We start from the raw sequence: 26,969 nt of genomic DNA on the forward strand, positions 1-26,969 counted from the left end.
ATTAGGGTTTTAGAGGCAGTGAGATAGGAACATAGGTGGGGAATGTCCCAGAGGTTTAAGTAGAAGGTTCCATCAATGGAGTGAATGTGGGAATTGAAGCTTAGTTCAAGTTTGAACTAGACATTGAGGTTTTGGCAGCAATAGATTTAGCTTAAGCTGGAGTTCAGCAGAGATATTTTATCAATTATAAATGTGCAAAGGTTCTGGTGGAAGCCAAATAGGATGGTTTTGGTCTTGCTGATGAAAAGTGCTCCAACTCTTCTCAGGTTCAATTTTTTGATGTGCAATAAGACAGCTCAATCCTCGTCATGGAATTGATGGATGGATGGAGAGATAAAGTTGGGTGTCACTGTCATACACACAAGCGATGCCCATACTTGCAGATATTGTCAATGAAAAATAGCTTATAAATTAGGAAAAGGATGGAGATAAAGATGGAAGGTTGGGACATGCCTAAAGTAACCCAAAAGTGCATTTAAAAAACACAATGTCAGGAGTTTACTTAAGGCTGAAAAACTCTTGTTTCTATTTTATTGCTAATTCATGCCTTTTGGGAGAAAGACTAAAGTGCCTTTCCAACGTTTTTTGCTTTCAATAATTATGTTTTGTCTGGGAATTTTCTGGCACAGAAAGAATACATTCCATCCATTGTTCCTGTGCCAGCACTCTTGAAAATGCTATCGCTTTACTGTTGCCCCATGACCTTTAATTTTAAAATATTTATTCATTTCTTTTGTAAAAGCCATCATAGATTGTGATTCCACAATTATTTCTGAATGGGCATTCCAGGTCCATAGAACCTTCAAGGTGTACAGGACAGAAGGAGGAAATTCAGCCCATTGTGTCTGTGCTGGCTCTTTCCTAGGGCAATCAAAACCAATATCACTGTCCGCTCTTTCCCCACAGCCTTCTTTCTTCCTCTGCTGCAATCATTTATCAATTTTTTTTCTTCAACGATGCAATGGTCTGTGCACTTACCATTCCCTACTGCAAAGCACTTCATGTTCCTAACAACTATTTTGTGAACAAAAATCTCAAACTTGAGATTCACATCGGTGGTTGCAGAAATGCCTGTCTATCCCCAACTAACGAATTCCCTATCACAACTGAATTTCTACACTTTGTTGTTTCTACACTAAAAATAGTGGAGGTCCAAAGAGACTTGGGGGTCCAGGTACATAGATCATTGAATTGTCAATGACAGGTACACAAAATAATCAAAAAGGTTAATGGAATTATATCCTTTATATCGAGAGGACTAGAATACAAAGGGTTAGAAGTTATGCTTCAGCTCGACAAAGCCCTGGTTAGACCATACCAGGAGTACGAGAGTAGTTCTGGGCACCAAACCTTAGAATTGATATATTGGCCTTGGAGGGAGTGCAGCGTAGATTTACCAGAATAAATAGAGAAAGTGGTTGAAATTGCCTCTTCCATTAAGGCCTCTGGCCACCTGAAAGCGGGGGCCACGAGATGGTGCGGAATGGCCGCTGACTGTCCGTGCAGAGGGGATCATCATTTTGGAAATTTCCCTTCCTCAGTTTGAGCGGTGCCTGGGGCCACTCCTCCCATTTTCCTGCCGCAGCTTGCACGTGCCGACCCCTTACCGACTGCCGGGGACCACCTTGCAAAATTGCCGCTTTCCCGATATTGCCCCGCGGGAGCGGCCCAGCCGGCGATCGGTGACCCGACAAGCTTTTGCTGTCACTGCACTCTCTGTGGCACGGCAGCCCGGCTGCCCTGAAAGGGGAGGGCGCATTGCCGCGGCCGCCACGTTGTATTTTTTTGTCGGCCGACTGCCAGCTCGGTCAGACAATTATGGCCGCGGATTCAGTCGGGTGTCAACAGGCATTAGCGCGGTGCTGATGATTGACAGCCTCGGCTAATCCGCCCCGCCCCGCTATTAACGGCCACTCTGCCCCGCACCCCACTTCCGCCCCCATGATGAGGTTACTTCAGCCCCGCTCGAAAAAAATCCCCGAAATGCTGAGTTTCGACGGTTAGAGGTGGCCAGACCATATCAAAACTGGTAAATATGCCTCATTTGGGGCGATGGGAAATTTCGGCCCCAAATTATTTCCGCTGTTTAGGGAGTCTATAAATTAGAGGCAAGCCTCTCAGGAGTGAAGTTAGGAAATACTTCTACATGTAAAAGGTGGTAGAAATTTGAAAAACTCTCCCACAAATGGCAATTGATGCAAGGTCAATTGTTCATTTTTAACCTGAGATTGTTAGATTTGTGTTAACCAAAGGTATTAAGAGATATGGGTAGAGGCAGGTATATGGAGTTAGGTCACCGATCGTTAAATGGCGGTCGGCTCAAGGGGCCAAATGGCCTACTCCTGTTCTTATGTTCCCCCACCCCACCGTGCAGTCATTTGCCCCATGGTGCTGTGGATATGCTCCAGACTGCACTCCCCGGGGTGTCGTCACCGTCACCGGTATTCAGCACTTAAACCTGGTTTGATAATGCCACACTCCTGGAGGATTCCTGCATTGCCTACCTCTTCCTACCCTGCTGGATGGCTACCCAATTACCTTTCTCCTAGACTCTCTGTAGCTGCAGGGTGACCACCTCCTGGAACGTGCCCTCCAGGAAATTCTCAGCCTCCCGCATGCCCTGTAGTGATTCCAGCTGCTGCTTAAGCTCAGAAACACCAAGCTCGAGTTCAAACAACAGGAAGCACTTCCTGCACATGTGGCTGAAGTAGTTCCCATGTAGCACAGGGGTTCCAAGCAAAGGTTCTCAGCTGTCCATCATTTTAGTCTATCTACTTATGATATGGATATAGCTATCTATTTTTAGTTCAATATCCCTTATTTATTATTTAATTATTTATGTATACCTGATTTTTAGTTCATGCAATTTGGATCCCTTTAATGTTGATATCATTTACTCAATTGTAATTTTATCTCTAGATCTAATTAATGACCCTGATTATTTATATATTTACTATTGCCCATTGATTTGAATTAGTAAGCACCTCCTTCCTCCTCTAAAGCACATTCCCACTCTCTCTAATTTCCGATCTCATTTTAGTGAATCTCTTCCACACTCTCTCCATGGTCTTGACATCCTTCTTCAAATAGGGCGCTCAATATACCAACTGCAACCTATCCAATGATTTGTATAAGTTTAGCATTACCACATTGCATTTCTACTCAATACCCCTATTTATAACTAGGATCTTTACAGCTTTATCAACTTGTCCTCCCACATTTAAAGATTTGTGTATATGAACCTCTAAGTCTCTCTGCTCTTCCATTATTTTAACATTTTACAATTTAATCTATATTCCTATCCACTTTCTTCCTCCCAAAATATATCACCTCACATTTGTCCCCATTAAATCTCATCGGACATCTATATGATCAATTTCCTAATCAGTCTATAGCTCATGAGGTTGCATGTTGTTGCAACTAACCATGCTCCCTATTTTTGTGTCATATGTGGCATCTTACAATTGCTTTTTGAAAATTCACGTACACAAACCTGTTACCTTTCCTTCATCAGAACGCTCCATTATTTCCTCAACGAACTTTATTAAATTTGTAAGACATTACTCACCTTTTACAAATCCATGAAAAATTCAGTCCTTAATTAAGTCACATTTTTCTGGGTGAATATTAATTTTATTCAATATTATAGCCTCCAGAACCTTATCGACTAGCCGTTAGGCTTCCTGGTCATTACCAGTTACCTGGATTATATCCTCTCTTCATTTTTCAACAGACGTGTTACATTGGCAGAAGTCCTGCCCTCTGGCACAGCTTTGACACTTGAAAATTTGAGCTACAAAATGATCAACTCAAATCTCAAAACAAATATCACACTTCCCAGTATATATATATATATATATATATAATTAAAATGTGATATGTGCAATAGTTTTTGTGCTTAATGTTTGAAGATAAAGCAAATATTATATCCAGAATAGTACTTGTATTTTCATCGTTATAAAACTTACTTAAGTACACATCATAAAATATTGATGCTAGAATTCACACTTTGGTTAAGTGTAACCTTAATTATCTGCTATGATGGTAGGCCATCTTCAGCGGATCATGGAAATTGGCAGATAATATTGATTCTGCTGTACAGTTTTAATTGCCTATATCCAGTATGTTGCTTGCATTTTATAAGTTGGAAGTCTGATACCCTTTCACTCTCATTTCACCAATGTTCTTTCATACCAAGGATCAACTTGCAATCCCACTAGTGTCAAGCCCCTGACGCAAAGCCTGCTAACCTCCCAACGCAGTCTCAGCTTCCAAAATCTTCATCATCATAACTTGCATTTATTGATTTTTAGAAAATGTGCTGATGATCTAAATCCTGCATGTCATCAGGTTTATAGGTAATGGCAGAATGGGTAAAAAGATTATACTATATATGGTCATTCCAAGTGGTATACGCACATATTTCCTAATTTAGAATAGTGAAAGAATAAAATCATAGAAAATTATGGCATGGAAATAGACCATTTGGACCAGGGTTTCTCATGTACGCCACTTAGACTCATCATACTCTCCTGCTTGCTCTCCATTTCCTTTTAATATTCTGCTTTTTAAGACAACTGTACAATTCCCTGTTAAAATAATTCATGCTTCAACAATGATGGATTCCACATTCTCTATGTAAAGATGTTTTTTCTAACCTCTCCTTTAATGCTTTTTGTTATTATTTAACATGTAGGCCCTTCTGTTACCATCTCACCAAACAGTTGATACAATCTTGAGGGCATCTGTCAGAGCACTCCTTAACCTTCTTAGTTCTAATGAAAAAAAAAGTCTGAACTTCTTAATGCTCTCCATGACTAACTTTTCATCCTTGGTAACTTCCCAGTGAACCTATGCTGCCTCTTGTCCATTACTTCTACATCTTTCCTATAACAGGATGCTCAAAACTGTGCACAGCACTCCAACTATGGCTGAACTAATGTCTTGCATAAATTCAGCATCACATGCTTGATTTTGTATGTTATGCCTCAGTAGAAAACCAAGGATTTGGTTTGCATTGTGGCTTTATATGCGTGGTTGTCCTTTATGATCTGTGTACCTGAAAATAAGGTCATTCTGTCCCTCCATGTGAGTTAATATCTTATCTTATTTAAGGTGTACATCCTTTCCCTATTCTTAGTTAATATTGGATTATTTCACATTTTTCTACATTGAATTGCATCTGCCGCCTATTTTGTATCCTGCAATCCATCAAAATTATTCACATATTTGATGTCTTGAGTAAATTTCAATATTGTTCTCACCACATGAAATACAAGTGGCCCCAACACTGATCCCCGCGGAACACCACACACCACATTGTTCCAGTCTGAGAAATGATCTTTTATCCCTAACCTTTGCATTTGGCCCTCTAACCATCTCTCTACTAATGCAGCTGCATTTCTCTTAATTGCGTGAGCTATTGTCTTTACCATAGCCTGTTATGTGAGTATGATAATTTTGCAACACTTTCATCATGTAAAAGTAAGATAACATTTGATTTTCCTATGGATTTTGAGAACATAGTTCACCAGAGGTTTTATACAAATTTCTAATACATTTATAGAAAGTGAAATAACGTTTACTTATTACTGTTAGGCTGATTACCCGCTGAACAGATGGGGTCAAAGTGGGACATGAATACATTTTTAGAAATATCAAGGGAGAGAGAATCAAGATAATTGAAGTATCCACAGATTTGTTAGAAGTTTTGTTTTTCTGATGACTTTAATATATTCCAGAAATAAATGCTATTGAGGAGTCAGCAGCATTAAATAAATGAAGTCTTGGCTCATAAACATTCTGAAATTGATTGTGGTCTTCTTCTTTCGTATGGTGGTAGCAAAGCAAATCAAATGTCAATATCTAAGTTGAATATCCAGGCCAAAGCTTCCGGTGTAACAGCGTGGATATCTTGTAGGCTGCCTGCAAATTTCCTCTGAGGGCAGTGCTCAGTGATGTGCACCAGGGTCTGATTAGGAGCTCCACAGTCGCATGATGGGGATGCTTTAATCTTGCACCTATGGAGAAGGTGGCAGCACCTACCGTGACCAGTTCTGAGGTGGTTTAAGTATTTGATTAAGTAAGACAAGGGGGCATTCATTTCAATCATAATTCTTTGAATCTACGTGATTTTTTAAAAAAGTCCCAATGAAATACTTCCTCCTTTAAAGAATCAGCAAATGAATAATTAATGTTGTTATTCAGCTATGTGATATGGATGCAGTACAATATTGCACTTACATCTTATCTGTTTGTTCAGGCTTTTTTCTCTGTCACATTGCTGACAGCTTTGCAATGGTACAACAAATACTGAACTGTGTTTTTAGTCTTCAGTTTATCCTCTCAGCAATTGTGTGAAAATATAAATTTCATTGAAAAATCTCACTGGTATCACATTTCTGTTAATTGTTTGTTCAGTATTTTGCATTTGAACAGGTTGGCTGAGCAAACTTCGGTTTCAAATATTTGATTGTAAAATGCATGAGTAGTGCCTTAAATCAGCATATTCATCAAATTCAGAATGATACTGTTTTAAAAGAATCAACAGTAAAAAAGTAAACAAGAAAACAATAAAGTCATATCATGTCTGTCGCATTTTAAAGCATTCAATGTTCACTGTTGAATAATTATTGTCAACTCTGCAAAATGGAATTAATTCTATTGACGCACAGTATCTGATACAGCTCCACCAGCAGGTTTTTCTTCCTCACAAAATACTCGAAGATGGCAGTTATGAGAGATGCAGCATCTCGTGGTGAATCAGTCATAAAAACAGTTACGTTATTGGATGTATTCCATGCTTTTAAAAAATCAGTTCAAATGACAGGAAACACTTGAGAAATTGTCCTCACAATTTCTTGAAAAATTGCAAACATAAGTACATATTTACAACTGTGGGATACAAATCATTAACAGAGGAAATCTTCCCCATTTGAGCTTTAATTTTTGAGTTTTACTAAATGTATCCCTTACTTTCCCTGTTCCACTTCTGTTGCAGCCTTGTGATGTTTCCAGTATTTATTAATTTTCTGTATAAAAATCAACTCGTTGCTATTGAATTCCCTTGCTAAACCAAGATTGATTTTGATTAACAGATGTCTGGTGGGTCATTTCTGGTCCCAGCATGGCCAAACAATACACATCAGCAGCAAGCTGATAAGTGGCAAACATCTGGCAACATAAGACTGGTGCACAATTCAAATCTCAGTCGCCCTTGCTATATAAATTAATCAAAGTCACCGAATCTGTCATTTCCTTTCAAAGGAATGGGTTTATTCATTCTGCACACTAAATTAATTTATAGTTTAAAAGCAAAACCAGAATCACGTCACTACAAAACTCTTGGTTATTATTACTTGTGTATGTGTACAATGTGAGTAAGCTACATGCGCACCATACCAAAAGGAGGCAGTATTTGAGGTCAAGACACACCATGTTAATAAATACAGTACACCTCCTGTATTAGTGGCATTCTTGTCCTATTATGGCATACATGTACACTTTTACACAGCGTTCTCTGGCTTTGTTAATCTGCACCCAGATTTTGAGTTGCTAACCAGCCTGGACTCGCACACAGCTTGCTTTTGCTCCCTTAAAATATCGTGTAGGAAAAATGGCACTTTAAACCACACCTTTGAATTCTGGGAAAAGTCGTTCATACTGGAATTCTGGGAAAACTGACCAGTGATTCTGCTCAATTTTCACTTTTGCCGCTGGGGAAACTGGATACTAGTGGACGGCTGCTCATTTTACAGCCTGCCCAATTTTCAGGAATGGAAATGAAAACCTGGCAGTAAAAGTGAAGATTCACCCCACTGGCAGAAGGATGAATGTGGTGTTCTCGTAACTGGCAGCGGTTTCCAATTAGTGGCTCATTCTGGGTAATTCCAGACTTGTCAAGGCTACTAGTATAAGGGGGCACACTGTCTAGGTAAATATTAGCCCAAAAAATTATTAACTGGAGAAATTTCAAAGCATTTTTGGAGTTGTACAGGTAAACTTTGACACTTTTCCCCTCGATTATTTTGGGAGTCTATCTCCCAGAGTCCAGCACCACATGTTCGGATTTTTCTTGTCATCAGCATTTTAAAATGAATACAGTACCATACACTTTTCATAATGTAGCATATTCATGCACAAGTGCTATAACATTCAAAATAAAAGAGAAAGAAACAATGTGGCATAAAAACAATACTTTGTACTTGAATACAAAGATTTTCCTAAAGTAGCTGTGAATAGGTCATTTTCATTTTCTCTCATTTTCAATATTGAACAAACAACAATGTGATATCCCTTTTGTACTCCACGGGATGAAAAATGAGACTTCTGTTTTACCCAGAATATCTCAATTGTCTTTTTGGATTACTTTAAAATTGTAGCTGCAGCAATGCAACACACACGAGACCAAGATGATATCTCCATCAAGGAATGCAAGAATAGCACCTACCCTCGTAGATTGCTCTGAAGCCTTGAGCACTCACTGCATAATCACTGAGAAGCCACAGCGTAAGAACAGAACCTGAACTCACGACAGGAGGAGGAAGCTGAAATCCTGTCAACCTGCAAAACAAATGGAAAAAAAGATCAACACAAAAACTTTCAACTCACTTGGGGATTAAAATTGGAGTGACTCACTTTAAAAAAAAAAATCTGAATTAGGCAGTCATAGACGTAGGTCCATAGCAGTTCATCAAATCACAGAAACAGCCACATGCCATGCCAGGGTTGCATACCCTTTAAAACTGATTACAGCAATGAACTAAAATTTACACTTTATAAGAAACCCAGCCAACAAAAGTGCTCGTACAACAAAGCCCAGCTGGTGTTGCAAGTTCTTGATCAAGAATAGTGTTATGCATGAAGAAAGAGTCAGACTGAATACTGTGAGCTCAAAGTAAAGTGTGACCTTAGTCTTTTATTGCCAGTCTCCAGAGTGCCTCTCCAACCTGTGAGGCCCCCTTAAATACCTGTGCTCCCAAGGGATTATGGGATCCCTTGGGACTCCAGGGGATGAGCCCTCTGGTGGTTGTACAGAGTATATACAAGTCTACATACATAACAAGTAGGAACACTAGTTGCTTTATTGTTCAAACCCAGAGTGCACACCAAAGTTCAATGTCAGTGTTGTTGCTTTGGTTAAAATTAGCTGCTGGTTAATAGGATCAGCTACTCCAGCATGGAGAGAGGATCATATCTGGGACTACTGCTCAGTTCCTCACGAGATGAATTCAACAACAACAACTTGGATTTATATCGCATGCTTAAAGTAGAAATGTGTTCCAAGGTGGTTGACTTCGGCACAATCAGACCAATATGGGCGCTGAATCAGAGAAGGAGATATTAAGAATGGAGACCAGAAGAGCACAGTGCCTGGATGGTTGGGCAAAGGGAAAGGGGGTATGCACAGAGTTAGAGGAACAGGACATTTTGGGAAAGAGACTTTGTTGGGCTGGAGGAAGTTAGTGTTAGGGTAGCAGGGGGCCACAAAGGGATTTAAACACAAGGATGATCATTTTAAATTGGAGGTGTTGGAGAATCAGAAGCTAATTTAGACCGATTTGAAGTGTTCACCCAGGATGCTCAAGAAACAGGTCCTTTGAATTTTGTAATGGATCCAATACTTGTGCAGACTGGATGGAAGCTCTTCCACTGCTAAAAAGCTTCACATCCATTTTGCACCAGAAATACAGGAGCAATAAATGCAAAGTTGTACCCCCCTAAAATTGCTCAAGTAAATTCACAACCTTCTGATTCAGAGACGAGAGCGCTGCCACTGAGCCACAGCTGACCATGTGCCAATGAGTTATCAGATTTGCACCACATATCTACTATAGCCAGAAATACTCCGAGAAATAAGGAAACAACCCCCCATTTATTGACACAATTCTATGTTATACAAGTGAGAAATAATGGACAAACCTGCATCTTAAATGATGATAAGCTTGCACCCTTCTGCATTATCAGTTCATTTGGGTCTATATCCGTTTGCTCATTTTCGAGGTTGGTATGCATGTCTGAATTAAACTCAAAGTCTCAGCAGTTTTATATCACATGGTTCATAGAAGGAGCCACAATACATGGAATTTATCCAACAATGATGAATGAACGTAGGATGAGTAGAGACAGATGAAATGGTAACTCTATAAAGTGTAATCGTTCCAGTGATAGCAAATTACTTAAGCCATGATCTCTAAAAGTGGCATGTATAATCCATTGCTAATGACAGATGTTAACATACTATCACATTTATTTGAGTTGGACTATAAATTCTCCTGTGGTTTAAAAGTTTAATGTTCTAAAAATGAAAATGATTTTGTATTTGCATTGGTAGAATGATAACAGCCTGGAATTTGCGGTCAGCAACGAAGCGAAGAGGATTTAGCTGACTAGCTGACTCCAAAGTATACTTCGCATGAGAATCACACGATCCTTGTGTCGAGAACTTTAGATTTTCCGACCTTCAACTCAAATCAATGAACGGTAGTGGGGATCCCTTAGCGTGAACTGCTGTGTCTTCAACAAATCAAAAGGCAGAATTCTCACAGACAGCGAACAAGGAAGTGAGTCAGCTCTTAAAATTCTAACTTTTAAAAAAATGTTAGAGCAAAACCAAGACTGGGTTTGTCCATCTTTATTTCAGGTTTGCCTTATCCCACATGGAAATAAGGCAAACCTGAAATAAAGATGGACAAACTTTCCTCTCAAAATTTGAACTTTTATTATAAAAGTTACTTACATTTTAATTTTTATTACAAAGGACAAATTTCACACTGCTCAAAAGTAAAATTAGTTTTCCAAAACATTTGTTTAGCAGTAATAATGCTGTCAAAACCCCAGTTACACCTAATCCCTTTGGGTCTAACTTTGAGTGGGGAATTGAACAGCGCACTTACTGCGGAAGTGCCGAGGTTCTCTTCAGTTTCAATTATTTATCTGATTACACAGCTTGCCGGCTCTGTGGGGGAGGGGGGGATAGCAGGAGTGGGGAGCAGCACAGCGCAGCCTGTTTTGGAGCTCAAATCCTGAAGATGCAATCAGTTTCACAGGCAGAATGATCTAGGTTACCAAGGGTAGTGGTGCAGCAACACTGCACTCAATTGCTTTCCATGATGGCAGAAGAGGATAAGGATTCAAAAAATCCTGTTGCTGTAAAAGGGAAAAGAAACAACGTACTGGGGGTGGGGGGCGCGCGGGGGAGAAGATTCCCAAAAAAAGAAATGCCTTAATATATGTATAAAAGCAGCGACATTGAGGCGAAAAGAAGAGAGAAATAAATCTATGTGGCAGGTGCAAGAGAGATTGTTTGAGTCAGTTACAGATAGAGATGCAGAGAGATGGCAATGTAAAGGAAGATTGTGGGGGGAGGGGGTGATTAACAGGTGGCTGATCCCATACCGCCCATTTACGTACCTACAGAAGTTAAATTTTACCGAGAGAGAGAGAGAGAGAAAGGGAGAGGGAGAGGATGAATGAGTGAGTGGGATAGCCGCCCATTTTGCACCCTGCTCAATTTTCCATTCCATTGAAATCATTGATCCGATATCGCCAGATTTACACCTTTGTCAGAGCTGAATATTCCACCCCGAGCAGCAAACAGGATAGGAACAGGTCAGCCCCTCGAGCCTGTTCTGCCATTCAAAGAGATCATGGCTAATCTGTCAATCCACCTGCCTTGGCTCCATATCCCTCAAATCCAAAAATCTATTAATCACAGATTTGAAATTAATTGAGGTAGCACCTACTGCTTTGTGGGAGAATGTTCCACACTTCTACCATGCTTTCCATGATGAAGTGTTTTCTATCTTCTCTCCTGAATAGCCTGGCTCTGATTTTAAGGTTATGTCCCCTTGTCCGAGACTCCCCCACCAGCGGAAAAACGTTATCTCCATCTACTATATCAACTCCGATCAAAATCAAAAAAAACCTCAATCAGATCATCCTTTAACCTTCTGTATCCCAGGGATGAACAGTAGCCAGAAGATACAAATCTAGGAAATGAAGAGAGCAAAAATGGGGAGCAAAGTAAAGAAAAGATAGCAAGAAGAAAAGAGATTGAAAGCAGTATCAGAGGCATATATATGTTGGGAGGATAAGAGAGCACAATAGGTTAGCTTTGGCATGCAATTGATGCATATTTATTTCAGCAGCAATAAGATTATGCTGAGAATGGAAGTCTTCACAACCAGACAATAATCCAACTGACATAGTGACTATCAATGTGGTGTAAATGGTGTAAATTTTGTATTATTATTATTAAGTTATTGTTATTATACTACTGGCACATCATGGCCCCGAATTTGCAGTAGTAATAATGCCGCGGGAGTCAGCGCTCGCTGTTATTACTGGCTAAAACTGACAGCAACTTCTGGTTTCCGCACATGCGTCGTTAAACGCGGAGAGTCGGAAGTTGCTGTTAGCGATTCATTGCTCCTTCACAGGGTGCGCTGTTACAGTCTCCACAGATGGAATCAAAATAGAAATCAATAATTTGGCATGAAATTAAACTAATTAGCCACTATTATCTCTGTGAAGATCGATGTAAAAGTTAAGCCTTATTCAATCAGGAGTGAGTTTTAAATGGCATACTAAGTCATAATTACTGCCGAACAACCTCTCTTACCCTGAAAAATTAATTTTATAAGTGGAGTCTCATTCCCCAAGAAAAATTAAATGTTGCAGATTTTTAAAAAAAAATAAAAATTATCATTTTTTTTAAACTTTGTGTTTTGTGATTTAAGTTTCTCCCTTAATCCCATGTGTATGTCCCAATCTTTATTTTGCTGTCTGTACAATTATTTAAATATAATTTATCTTTCCTGCTTTTTACTTCCTGCTTTGCTATCCGTGAAAATTCTTCAATCTGATTGGCTGATTAGCTTGCCTGCTGCCTGCACTGTTCCTGGATACCACAGATCCTCTATAGAAGGCACCAAATTCAAACGGGCATTGGAATAGGGGACGTCTGCGCTCTAGAGCCTGCTAAAACTTTATGGACAGCTTTTCTCAAGGTCGAAGGCAAGCGCCGTTCCTTCACCGCTGACCGCAAATTCCAGGTCAATGTGTAGTCTATTATTCATTTCTTCTGAACCAATTTTTGAAATAGCTTTCAATTAGATTTTACAATTCTCTCTCCAGTACATCAATCAAGACTTTATTGTCTCTGTGACCACAAAGTGTATTATACATCTGGGAGTCTAGTCCTGGAACCAATTTCAAAATAACCCTGGCTTTATTGCACTATCCCAGCTTCTCAGCAGTATGATTTTAAATATGCATTTGGAGGCAAATTAGTGGTAAAGATGCAATATTAGTAACTCATCAAATAAATTTATAAGCTGCAGTATCCATTTTACTCACCAGATTTAGTGAATGTAGTCTCAAAGTGAGAAATTCCAAAATATTAAAATTCATGGAGTTAACAGCCCTTTCCCATTTCATACCTTTTGATTTAACCTCAGGTGGAATTGGTCGATTGAATGCACACTATACAAGAATGATGTATATTATACAAATTTACTGCATTTCTCTTATCAAGCATCACCCATCAATAATAATTGTAAATGGACAGTAATAACTGCAATGTTAACAAAACAGTCATAAAAAGTAAACACTCATTTAATCACAGGGAAATTGCAAAGTCCCAAAGTTATGACCATCGCAGAACATAAGAAATAGGAGCAGGAGTAGGCCACCTGGCCCCTCGAGCCTGCTCTGCCATTCAATCAGATCATGGCTGATCTGATCATAGACTCAGCTCCACTTCCCTGCCCGCTCCCCATAATCCTCTACTCCCTTATCGCTCAAAAATCTGTCTATCTCCGCCTTAAATATATTCAATAAACCAGCCTCCACAGCTTTCTGGGGCAGAGAATTCCAGAGATTTACAACCTTCAGAGAAGAAATTTCTCCTCATCTCAGTTTTAAATGGGCGGCCCCTTATTCTGAGACTATGTCCCTTAGTTTTAGTTTCCCCTATGAGTGGAAGTACCCTTTTGGCATCCATCTTGTCGAGCCCACTCATTATCTTATATATTTCGATAAGATCACCTCTCATTCTTCTGAACTCCAATGTGTATAGGCCCAACCTACTCAACCTATCCTCATAAGTCAATCCCCTCATTTCTGGAATCAACCTAGTGAACCTTCTCTGAACAGCCTCTAATGCAAGTATATCCTTCCTTAAATACGGAGACCAAAACTTACGCAGTACTCCAGGTGTAGTCTCACCAATACCCTGTACAGTTGTAGCAGGACTTCTCTGCTTTTATACTCTATCCCCCTTGCTGTACCTGCACACAAACTTCTTGTGTTTCATGCACAAGGACCCGAAAGTCCCTCTGTACTGCAGCACTTTACCATTTTTCTACATTTAAATTATAATTTGCTTTTCTATTATTTCTTCCAAAGTAATAATATTTTCCCACATTAGACTCCATCTGCCAAATTTTTGCCCACTCACTTAGCCTGTCTATATCCCTTTGCAGATTTTGTGTGTCCTCCTCACAGTTTGCATCTTTGTATCATCAGCAAACGTGGTTACATTACACTCGGTCCCTTCATCCAAGTCATTAATATACTTTGTAAATAGTTAAGGAGCCAGCACCGATCCCTGCGGCACCCCACTAGTTACTGTTTGCCAACCAGAAAATGGCCCATTTATCCCGACTCTCTGTTTTCTGTTAGTTGGCCAATGCTCTATCCATGCTAATATATTATCTCCAACCCCGTGAATTTTATCTTGTGCAGTAATCTTTTATGTGGCACCTTATCGAATGCCTTCTGGAAATCTTAATACAACACATCCATTGGTTCCCTCTTATCCACCCTGCTCATTACATTCTCAAAAAACTCCAGCAAATTTGTCAAACAGCATGATTTCCTTTTCATAAAACCATGCCGACTCTGTTTGATTGAATCATGTTTTTCCAAATGTCCTGCTACTGCTTCCTTAATAATGGACTCCAGTGTTTTCCCAACGACAGATGTTAGGCTAACTGGTCAATAGTTTCTTGCTTTTGAACACCCTTTGGTCACAGTTTGTTTTTTATTTTTGAGAGCTTACCTTTCTAGTGAATGAAATGCTCTCTGTGCCCAAGAGAAACATGTTGCACTCAGGCAGGCAGAGAAAGAAAGAACCTGCATTTCTACAGAGCCTTTCATGACCGCAGGACATTCCAAAGTGCTTTACAGCCACGGAATTACACTTGAAGTCTAAGTCCAGTGCCAGTTACACATAAAAGCTCCCTCATAACATACTGACGGATAGTGTGTACTAGGAGAATACCATCACTGCCGACAGCTCCTAACTAACTTGCTTTCTGAGCAAAACTACTTAATCATTGGAAGTTTTACACAATAGCATTTGCTGAGATCGAGACTGAGAAGGTGGGCATGCATTTCACTCAAGGAATGCTTAAAGCACACCGAACAATAAATATGTTTTAGAAGTGAAAGTGATTTCAGTTTTCTAAAGCTGCTCTGCAATCATCAGCGGCTGCATTTTTGGTTCTGGTCATTTCGGGGCAGTAATGGCGGTGGAGCGATAAAGTTTGCACCGAGAAATGGTTTGCATCCTCAGCCACAAACTTCATCAGCTGGGCCCGGAGTTTGGAGTGGAGCGCTAAGGGAGGCGTCACACACATCTTTTAGGGCAACAGGCCAACTGAGCAAGTGAAAAATCCCGAGCTAAACATCTGGCCTCAGAGCGCTCTGAGAGAGGCCTGGGGGAAAAAGAACAAACCTGAAAAAAAACAGAAACATTCCCAATACATAACTCAACGCCACCAAAACATAAATCGCTAAGAAAGAAAACAAAACACACTTACCCGAGGTCGACATTACTTATCTCACTGTGGTCCCTATAGCTTCCATAGCCGGTTCCAGCAGGGCGTTCTACAGAACGCTACGGGTCAGGCGGCAGCCAAAAATCGAGCAGGTGTCGCAAACAGGGGTGTTGCACACCAGCTCGCCACTTCCAGGCGGTAATGCCCCGCTCCCCCTCCAAACTGGAGCCGAATTTCCCGGCAGGGTGCTGGAAGCTGGGCCCCTGCCTGGAAGTGCTTACCGTCGCTATTGCCAGGGTGCTAACAGGAGCGGCAGAAAACCGACAATCCAGCTCCAGAACTTCTAATGGCGTGCAATGCACAATATTTCTTTACAGGTTTTAGCTATCCTACTTTTTTTTTTCGAGACTGTGAAAAATATCATGCTGCAGAACAAATCAAAAGATCGTTGCTTCAGTGCCGAAGCCATTACTGAATAAGAGATGTTGATCTAATTCCATGTCTGAGGATTGCAACATTGTACATGCTCACAATAACAGCATAATGCATTTTTCCCCGCTGACTGACTCCAATGTACCATGCAACTTTATTGCAATGTAAAATGGTCTTGTTTTAAACTTACAGTTCATGAATCAAAATGAATGTTCCCCCAATTTATATGGCTCCTTGGGTATAATAAAAAATAACCACTGCTTATTTGACTGCTTCAAAATCCTGTTGCAGCAGCTTTAGGCATCCAACAGGAGCAAATAGTAATGGTGACAAAATTGTTTATTCTGTATTCATATTTGTTGCTCTGTTATATTCAAGATATTTGCAAATTTGTAAATATCAGAGCAAGAACTGTCTGGAGAGAAGCAATATACTCCTTAAAATATTCTCCTGCAGAATTATTTTTCAATGTTGCTCGTGGCTATTTTGTACAGGAAAGTGAGCTTCCAGCATCAATCCAGCAATTCCTCAAAAATGCTGTACTTTAGATTACACATAAGTTAGAAATTTGACCTGTTATTTTGCATTAGGAGAGTTCCAATATCAATGGGATCATTTTAACTTTTACCGGCGAGCTAAAAGCAAACAATGGTGCACTGGTTATTCAATATACACCCAGCCCGATGCACACCACATCCGCTATACACCACGCCTGATGCACAGTATGCCCAAGTTTCTTTTTCTCTAAGAGGTGGTATTGGGGTGGTAAGGCCTTTCTGACGGGGGGCAGGCGAATGGGCCGAACCATCAGAAATTGGCCCGGGCCAGTGGTGGTGGAAACGCCATGCCCCGTGTTCCCGCCCGGTCAGGCACGCGCCGATCCCTATCCGCCCCGCGAGGTGCCCCCCACAGCTTTTCCCAGCGGGAAGCCGTCAGTGGCTGGGCGGCGCGTCCGCACTTAAAAGGGGAGGGCGCACCACCGCAGCCACCATTTTATTTTAATTGTCGGGCTGACTCGGAAGTCAGGCCGACAATGGCGGACACGGGTTTGGCCGGGCCAACAGGCAGCCTGGCACCCCCTCTTGGGTGCCAGACCACTGACCCGGCTGAAGCCCTCCCTGGTGGCCCAGTGGGCACCACTAAAGTGGTTGCAGAGCTCGCAGCAACCCTCCCCTTTAACTGAAAGGGAAGGACGCTGCTACGGGTCAGCACAATGCAACACGCGATATGCTCAGCGCGGCGCTGATGATACGGCCCACCTTCCGACCCGCTCCTGACGCAATTCCGAGACTCAGCCACCCCAAACACCACCGCAATGAATAAAAACACAAAAAGAGGGCAATTTCCCTCCAATCTCCGCCCCATGGATTCGGGCGGAGAAGATTCATTTAATTCGTTTGGGGCGGAGGGCAATTTCGGCCCCAGCATCTTTTAAGGGAAAAATGAATGAATATTTGAAACACAGGTAGATACAAGGCTTTGCTGGACAGTGAGTTTATTTTTGGCTAGCACTAGCAGAGAGCATCACAAACACGATGGCCAAATATCAACAACAACTTGCATTTTATATGGCCGTTAACTTTGGAATTCAGAGGCGTATTAAAAAAATAGATGTTGAATCAAAGCGGGAGATATTAGAAGGGCGAACCAAATACTTGGTTTTAAAAGGAGGAGAGGCAGAAGGGGTTAAGGAGGGATTTCCAGAGCATGGGGCCTAGATGGCTGATGGTGCGGCCACCATTAATCGGATGAAGGTCGTTAGGATATAAAGGTTAGAGTCATAGGAATATAGAGTTTGTGGGGGGTGGCAGCGGAGGGGAGGGGTGGGGGAGGTTATGGGCTGGAGGAAGTTACAGAGATAGGGAGATGCAAAATCTTGGAGATTTCAACACAAGGACGAGTATTTTAAATTGAAGCCTTTGAGGGACCGAGAGCTAATGTAGGTTAGCAAAGACAGGGCTCATGGGGGATGGTACAAGATGGGATATGGGTAGCAGCGTTTTGGTTGAGCTGAAATATATGGAAGGTGGAGGATGGGAAACCAATCGGGGAGTATTGGAATATTTTTTTAAATTATTCGTTCATGGTTAATGTGGGCATCGCTGGCAAGGCCAACATTTATTGCCCATCCCTAATTGCCCTCGAGAAGGTGGTGGTGAGCCGTTTTCTTGAACTGCTGTAGTCCGTGTGGTGAAGGTACTCCCACAGTGCTGTTATGGAGGGAATTTCAAGATTTTAACCCAGTGACGATGAAGGAATGACGATATATTTCCTAGTCAGGATGGTGTGCAACTTGGAGGGGAACTTGCAAGTGATGGTGTTCCCATACGCCTGCTGCCCTTATCCTTCTAGGCGGTAGAGGTCGTGGGTTTGGGAGGTGCTACCCAAGAAGCCTTTGTGAGTTGCTGCAGTGCATCTTGTTGATGTTACACGCTGCAGCCATGCTGCGTCGGTGGTGAAGAGAGTGAATGTTTAAGGTGGTGGACGGGGAGCCAATCAAGTGGGCTGTTTTGTACTGGATGGAGTTGAACTTCCAGAGTGTTGTTGGAGCTGCACTCATCCAGGCAAGTGGAGACTATTCCATTGCACTCCTGACTTGTGACCTGTAGACGGTGGAAAGGCTTTGGGGAATCAGGAGACACTTGCTGCAGAATACCCAGCCTATGGCCTGCTCTTGTTGCCACGGGTTTTATGTTGCTGGTCCAGTTAAGTTTCTGGTCAATAGTGACCTCCAGGATGTTGCTGGTGGGGGATTTTGGAATGTCAAGTTGCGTTGCTTAGACTCTCGCTTGTTAGAGATGGTCATTGCCTGACATCTGAATGCGTGAATGTTACCTGCCACTTATTAGCCTAAGCCTGAATGTTGTCCACGTCTTGCTGCATGAGGGCAAGGACTGCTTCATTATCTGAGGAGTTGCGAATGACACTGAACACTGTGCTGTCTTCAGCGAACATCCCCACTTCTGACCTCATGATGGAGGGAAGGTCATTGACGAAGCAGCTGAAGATGGTTGGGTCTAATTGAGCCAGAGGGTGGCAAATTATGAATAAGGGTTTCAGTAATAGATAAGCCGAGGCAGGGACAGAGGCAGAGGGGCAGGGGGCAGGGGGCAGGGGGCGGGGGGCGGGGGTGGGGGGGTATGATGTTACAGAGGTGGGAGTAGCTGGTCTTTGTGATGAAGAGGATATGGGATTAGAAATTCAGCATGAGGTCAAATACAATACTGAGGTTCCCAACAGTTTGGTTCAGCTGAGACAGTGACCGAAGTGAGGATCGAATCAGTGGCAAGGATGCGGGAGTTTGTGGCAGGAGCCTAAGAAGATGGTTCCAATATTCCCAATGTTTACCTGGAGAAAGTTGCAGCCCATTCAAAACTGGTTGTTAGACAAGCAATAGAGGGAGTAAGAATGGTGGATAGCAAGAGCTGGGTGTCCTCAGTGTACATGTGGATGCTGACCACATTTTTGGGGATGATGTAATGAAGGGGTAACATGTAGAGGAGGAAATGGAGGGGGCCAGGGATTGATCCTTGGGAAAGAGACAAGAGTGTGGAGGCAGGAAGAGGAGCCATTGCTAGAGTTGCTCTGATTCCAGTTGGATAGTTAAGAATGGAACCAAGTAAGGGCAATCAAGCTAATCTGCGAATGGAGCAGAAGAATTGGAAGAGAGGTGTAGTCGACTGTGTCAAAGGCTACAGGGAAGTCAAGTAGGATGACTAAGAGTGCTGCACCACAGTCACAGATTATGCCATTTTTGACGTTAGTTAGGGCTGTGTCAGGTCTCCTTCTGTGCTGTGTGGTTCTAAACCAGTCAACATAGTTATAAAGGATTTTGCAATTAGTGACGCTTTTTAAAAATTTCTTCTGCAATTGTTCAGAATGCTACTCCACAATAGCATTAATGTCCACACTTGCTCCACCAACACAATAATCCAATTGGTTGGCATTCCTAGCAGAAATTTTCCAGTTGGCTTACAGCGAAAGGTCAAGTGTGAAAATGGATTATCAGGTCACTCAAATAATACGCAAGTGATATATCCCAAAGTACAGACAAAATAATTGAAAGCCAAGATGTTATAATGTTTTAGCACAGTCTATTAATGCAGCAACAGGCTACAATGTGGAGTGTTGAAAATGCAGGATCACATCAATAATTTGCCAATAGAGCGAGCTTCCCACCTCAGCCAGATTAGAACTGCATACCAACATATATGACTTGTGTGTTTTTTCATAAGACATTAGGCTAGAAATAGGTCAGCTAGTGCCTGTGCAAATGAGTGGAGTGATGGGGAGGGAAGTAACAAGCAAGGACAAAAAGCATGAAAGATCAAAACATAATTTGAATCTTATTTAAATTGTCTTGAGGTATGATAATGTTCCCAATTATTGAATAATAAAAAATGGTTGATATCACATGAGCTGTGCAAGCTGTGAGCTAAGTGACATTACTCCATAATGCAGATGCAAAGCACTGCACTGCTTCGCAAAAAGATTAAAATTACAACTAAACACGAGTGCGAGGGCTAAATTAATTCTGCTGTCATGTGCCAACTGTAGGGTACATCACTGGAAAAAATGCAAGTGCAAAGCCTTGATGATTGCTACCAAAAATACAAGGGTTCAAAAGACATTTTTTTTTGTTTACTGCAGTAATATCATCAGAATTGTTAATCCTCTGATGTGAATCTGATCATATATTAACAACAGGGAATCCATCAGCAGTCATGGCTGGTTTAAAACAGTCCCAAAAATGAATCAATGAATATTTAGAACTAATTTCAAGGCTGTAATTCAAAAGCAGAGTTCCACAATTTTCACAATAAATTAGTTGATTTACCTTGACATGAATTTCAATTTCTCAGCCCTTAGCTAGATTACTACCTTTAAATTACTTCTTGTATTGGTGATTCTATGTGGTATCATCTTGTCGCATCTTGATTTCTTGACTGCCTTTTTAAACTGAATTTGAAAGCTTCAATTAACTTGGGCGTTTATTATAATTTTTACTGGAATGAGGAAATTTAATTCCTTTTAATTAGTAACTCCAGCTACTGATGTAAAATCACTTTTTACGGTTTCTAATTCATAAAATCCTTGCTTTAGAAAAAGGTAAATGTTTACCCTAAAGGTGTAATAAAACGCTTAATTGGCCATTAAAGCATAGAAATGATGGCCAATTGTTTTGAAAGTCATACTTGCACCAAATGTTGCACATGTTCAATAAAGAATGGTCAGTAGGAATGTTAGCGTTAATTTTTAATGGAGGAACTCTCACAATGAAGCAACTTTAAATCAACATGATCCCATTAAACTCATGTAGTAATTAGTCGAGGCGAGCAGACAGATTTGTTCTTGAAATGTATATTTACATTGACTGCGAAGTGACAGATGTTTGCTGGAATGTAGTAGAACTTTAGACTGCTACAAAATCAGTGTGATATTGCTGGCCTGTGGCTTTGATGTGGTTCTATTAAGTGTTGCTGAGAATCATGTATCATGACTTATTGGGAGATACACACACATGCATTTTGCTAGTATCTTAAACTTATCCACATATATAATCTCTGCAACTCTGCCAGTAAGGGAGCATTTTTCAAATTGTGACCATCATGGCCCTGAAATTGCGGTCGAAGGCTTCCTGTGGGCGGATGCCTCCGACCGCAACCATTTTTATGAAAGTACCCAAAGGTACGAACACTTCTGGTCCGGGGCCTCGATGCACAGCTGGGCATAGAGGCCCATGTATCCCATCAGCATATGCATTTCGTATACATGAATGGGATCACGTGGGCCGAGCCAATCTATCAAAATGGAGTATTTCCATGAATAGTTATCATGAATTCTGCTTGTACAGAGTTGCCATAATTATGAATGGGGATACTCCCGAAAACACAGAAACACATGAAATAAATTTTAAAAACACATCACACATTTAAAATTAGTTGAAATTGAATTTATTTAAATGTTTTAGACAAAAAATTATTTTTTGGAAAATGTTTATATGTTTTAACGGGATAACAATAAACTTACCTTAATGGACAGGGTTTAATATATAAAAATTAGTGAAAAAACTTTATTTTTCTATCTTTTAAAACTCTTATGCTGGTAAAAGCAGGCCTTACACCTGATTTTATCAGGCATAAGAAGTTGAAGGACATTCGCTGGGCAGGAGTGGGGCAAACAGCCCAACTCTCCGCCCGTGGAGGCCCTTCTCCTGGAGATGTCTGCTATCTATCAATAGAAATCTTGACAGATCACAAGCTGCAGGTTTAGGCGTGTGTGCAGTGCATGCCTAAACTGTGTAAGCACCCGTAAGGGCTGCATTTTCAGGCCCAATATGATTGAATTTGATATTAGGTTTGAGAGCAAGAAGGAAGAGTCGCAAGGTTTTAAATTTAAATGGCAAACTTCAAAGGGATGAGAAATAAATTGACCAACACTGTAAGGGGCCTCAGTTTTTCACCATATACATTAATGATTTGGATGAAAGAGAGGTGTTTAATCAAAATTTACAGATGACACTACATTAACATAGAAAACAGGTGCAGGAGCAGGCCATTCAGCACTTTGAGTCTGCACCACCATTCAGTATGATCACGGTTGATCATGCAACTTCAGTACCCCACTCCTGCCTTCTCCCCACACCCCCTGATCCCTTTAGCCACAAGGGCCACAGCTAACTCCCTTTTGAATATATCCAATGAACTGCACTCAACAACTTTCTGTGGTAGAGAATTCCATACGTTCACAATTCTCTGGGTTTCTCCTCATCTCGGTCCTAGATGGCTTACCCCTTATCCTTAGACTGTGACCCCTGGTTCTGGACTTCCCCAATATCGGGAACATTCTTCCTGCATCTAATATGTCCAATCCCATCAGAATTTTATATACCTCTATAAGGTTCCCTCTCATTCTTCGAAATGCCAGTGAATATAAGCCAAGTGGATCCAGTCTGTCTTCATACGTCAGTCCTGCCAAGCCAGGAATCAGTCTGATGAACCTTCACTGCACTCCCTCAATAACAAGAATGCCCTTCCTCAGATTAGGAGACCAAAACTGCACACAATACTCAAGGTGTGGTCTCACCAAGGACCTGTATGACTGCAGTAAGACCTCCCTGCTCCTATACTCAAATCTTCTCGCTATGAAGGCCAACATGCCATTTGCTTTCTTCACTGCCTGCTATACCTGCATGCCTAGATTCTATGACTGATGCACCATGACACCCAGGTCTCGTTGCACCTCCCCTTTTACTAATCTATCACCATTCAGATAATAATCTGCCTTCATGTTTTTGCCACCAAAGTGGATAACCTCACATTTATCCACATTATATTGCATCTGCCTAGTATTTGCACACTCACCTAACCTGTCCAAGTCAACGTGGAGCTTCTTAGCATCCTCCTCACAGCTCACACTGCCACCCAGCTGAGAGTCATCTGCAAACTTGGAGATATTACATTCAATTTCTTCATCTAAACCATTAATATATATTCTAAATAGCTGGCAACCCAGCACTGAACTTTGCAGTACCCCACTGCCTGCCATTCTGAAAAGGACCCATTTATTCCCACTCATTGCTTCCTGTCTGCCAACCAGTTCTCTATCCACTTCAATAAATTTCCCCCAATATCATGTGCCTTAATTTTGCACACTAATCTCTTGTGTGGGACCTTGTCAAAAGCCTTTTGAAAGTCCAAATACACCACTTCCACTGTTCTCCCTCATCCACTCTACTAGTTACATCCTCAAAAAATTCTGGAAGATTTGTCAAGCATGATTTCCCTTTCATAAATCCATGCTGACTTGAACTGATCTTGTCACTGCTTTCCAAATGTGCTGCTATTACCGCTTTACTAATTGATTCCAGCATTTTCCCCACTACCGATGTCAGGCTAACCGGTCTAAAATTCCGTGTTTTCTCTCTCCCTTCTTTTTTAAAAAGTGGGGTTACATTAGCTACCCTATCTAGAAACTGTTCCAGAGTCCATGGAATGTTGGAAAATGACCACCAATGCATCTACTATTTCTAGGGCCACTTCCTTAAGTACTCTGGGATGCAGACTATCCGGCCCTGGGGAATTATCGGCCTTCAATCCAGTCAATTTCCCGAACAGCATTTCCTGACTAAAAAGGATTTTGCTCTGTTCCCTCGGTTCCTCCTTCTCGCTAGACACTCAGTCCCCTAGTATTTTTGGGAGGTTATTTGTGTCTTCCTTAGTGAAGACAGAACCAAAGTATTTGTTCAATTGGTCTGCCATTTCCTTGTGCCCCATTATGAATTCACCTGATTCTGACTGCAAGGGACCTACATTAGCTTTCACTAATCTTTTTCTTTTCACATATCTACAGAAGGTTTTGCAGTTATTTTTTATGTTCCCAGCAAGCTTACTCTCATACTCTATTTTCCCCCTCCCAATTAAACCCTTAGTCCTCCTCGGTTGCATTTTACATTTCTCCCAGACCTCGGGTTTGCTGCTTTTTCTGGCCAATTTATATGCCTCTTTCTTGGATTTAACACTATCCCTAATTTCCCTTATTAGCCACAGTTGAGCCACCTTCTAGTTTTATTTTTATGCCAGACAGGGATGTACAATTGTTGTAGTTCATTCATGTGATCTTTAAATGTCTGCCATTGCCTATCTGCCGTCAACCCTTTAAGTAGCATTCGCCAGTCTATCCTAACCAATTCACACAAAGGGTAGTGTTAATCTGGAACTCCCTCCCTAATCGGCTATGGATGCAGGGTCAAGTGAAATCTTCACGTCTGAGATTGATAGATTAGCGTTAGGCAAGGGTATCAAGGAATACAGAACAAAGGGAGGTAAATGGAGTTGAGGTACAGATCAGCCATGATCCAATTATATTGCGAAACAAACTCGAAGGGGCTGAATAGCCAGCTCCTGATCTTATTCAACTGATTGGTTGGATTTGTATCAATGTTTAAACTGAAATGCATTTTTTATAATTGTAACTCAAATGATTATCGCTAAAACAGTTGAACTAAAACCCCTTTATTGTGATCCAATTTGAAATGTTGTACATTTTAAGCAAGAGCTTGAACTGCCAGATTACTGAAGATGGACAAATTAAATTGGAGCCAGGAACTGCTCATTTACTTCTGGAAAAGAGATTTCAAATCAGTTTTTATAATTTTACAGTGAATATTTTTTTTTAGCATTGACACAAATATGAAATGCATACATTAGACACCAGGCGTCATTATCATCTCAAGTTTTCTCTGCAGTCATGCCATTGTGAAATTGATGCAGACATGTTGCAGGTCGCATGCCACATTTCACAGATTTTGACAGAAGCACACGTTTGAAAAATTCCTGACAAGACTGAGACACCAGAAGAACTACTCAACTGTCTGACTCTTTCAAAAACAAGCAGAAACCAGAAGACAAAATGAACAATTACAAATGCTAATATGTGCAACAAATAAATATGGTGTAACGTTACAGAAAATAAGGTAATTCTTTCAAATTGCAAGTCTCTAGCTATCTATAATGTTGCCAACAATCTAATGACATCCTGAAACAGCAGTGCAATGCACCATCCAATGAGGAGTGTTCGGCTAATAGGTTTTGTTGCTGCTGGGGGAAAGAGTGATCAGAGCTGATGAGTGAACCGGTCCAATTAAATGCAATCAGGTTGCAAGTTTCAAATATCTGGACTTAAGTGGCTCGCACATGCTGATCTCAGAACTGTTGCCAATGGAATAAATGTTGTCACCTGGGCAGAATCGGAACCAATGTCCTCGGGGGAGTGTTTGCTAGTGCTGTTGGGGAGGAGTTAAACTAATATGGCAGGGGGATGGGAACCAATGCAGGGAGATAGAGGGAAACAAAAAGGAGGCAAAAACAAAAGACAGAAAGGAGATGAGGAAAAGTGGAGGGCAGAGAAACCCAAGGCAAAGAACAAAAAGGGCCATTGTACAGCAAAATTCTAAAAGGACAGAGGGTGTTAAAAAAACAAGCCTAAAGGCTTTGTGTCTTAATGCAAGGAGTATCCGCAATAAGGTGGATGAATTAACTGTGCAAATAGATGTTAACAAATATGATGTGATTGGGATTACGGAGTCGTGGCTCCAGGATGATCAGGGCTGGGAACTCAACATCCAGGGGTATTCAACATTCAGGAAGGATAGAATAAAAGGAAAAGGAGGTGGGGTAGCATTGCTGGTTAAGCAGGAGATTAAGGCAATAGTTAGGAAGGACATTAGCTTGGATGATGTGGAATCTATATGGGTAGAGCTGCAGAACACCAAAGGGCAAAAAACGTTAGTGGGAGTTGTGTACAGACCTCCAAACAGTAGTAGTGATGTTGGGGAGGGCATCAAACATGAAATTAGGGTTGCGTGCAATAAAGGTGCAGCAGTTATAATGGGTGACTTTAATATGCACATAGATTGGGCTAACCAAACTGGAAGCAATACGGTGGAGGAGGATTTTCTGGAGTGCATAAGGGATGGTTTTTTAGACCAATATGTCGAGGAACCAACTAGGGGGGAGGCCATCTTAGACTGGGTGTTATGTAATGAGAGAGGATTAATTAACAATCTCGTTGTGCGAGGCCCCTTGGGGAAGAGTGACCATAATATGGTGGAATTCTGCATTGGGATGGAGAATGAAACAGTTAATTCAGAGACCATGGTCCAGAACTTAAAGAAGGCTAACTTTGAAGGTATGAGGCGTGAATTGGCTGGGATGGATTGGCAAATGATACTTAAGGGGTTGACTGTGGATG

The 26,969-nt window shown here is 41.2% G+C and overlaps 1 protein-coding gene across 1 annotated transcript in view; it reads right to left on the reverse strand.

Moving 5' to 3' along the window:
• The window catches only part of LOC139279594 (CUB and sushi domain-containing protein 2-like), a 914,549-nt gene that overhangs the window by 470,956 nt on the left and 416,624 nt on the right, over nucleotides 1–26,969 (reverse strand). Inside the window, exon 3 of the mRNA XM_070898714.1 lies at nucleotides 8,450–8,562. Coding sequence (XP_070754815.1) covers nucleotides 8,450–8,562 — 113 coding nt within the window. The remainder of the gene's footprint in view (nucleotides 1–8,449; nucleotides 8,563–26,969) is intronic.

Source organism: Pristiophorus japonicus, chromosome 14 (assembly GCF_044704955.1).
Source record: "Pristiophorus japonicus isolate sPriJap1 chromosome 14, sPriJap1.hap1, whole genome shotgun sequence".
Taxonomy (NCBI): domain Eukaryota; kingdom Metazoa; phylum Chordata; class Chondrichthyes; family Pristiophoridae; genus Pristiophorus; species Pristiophorus japonicus.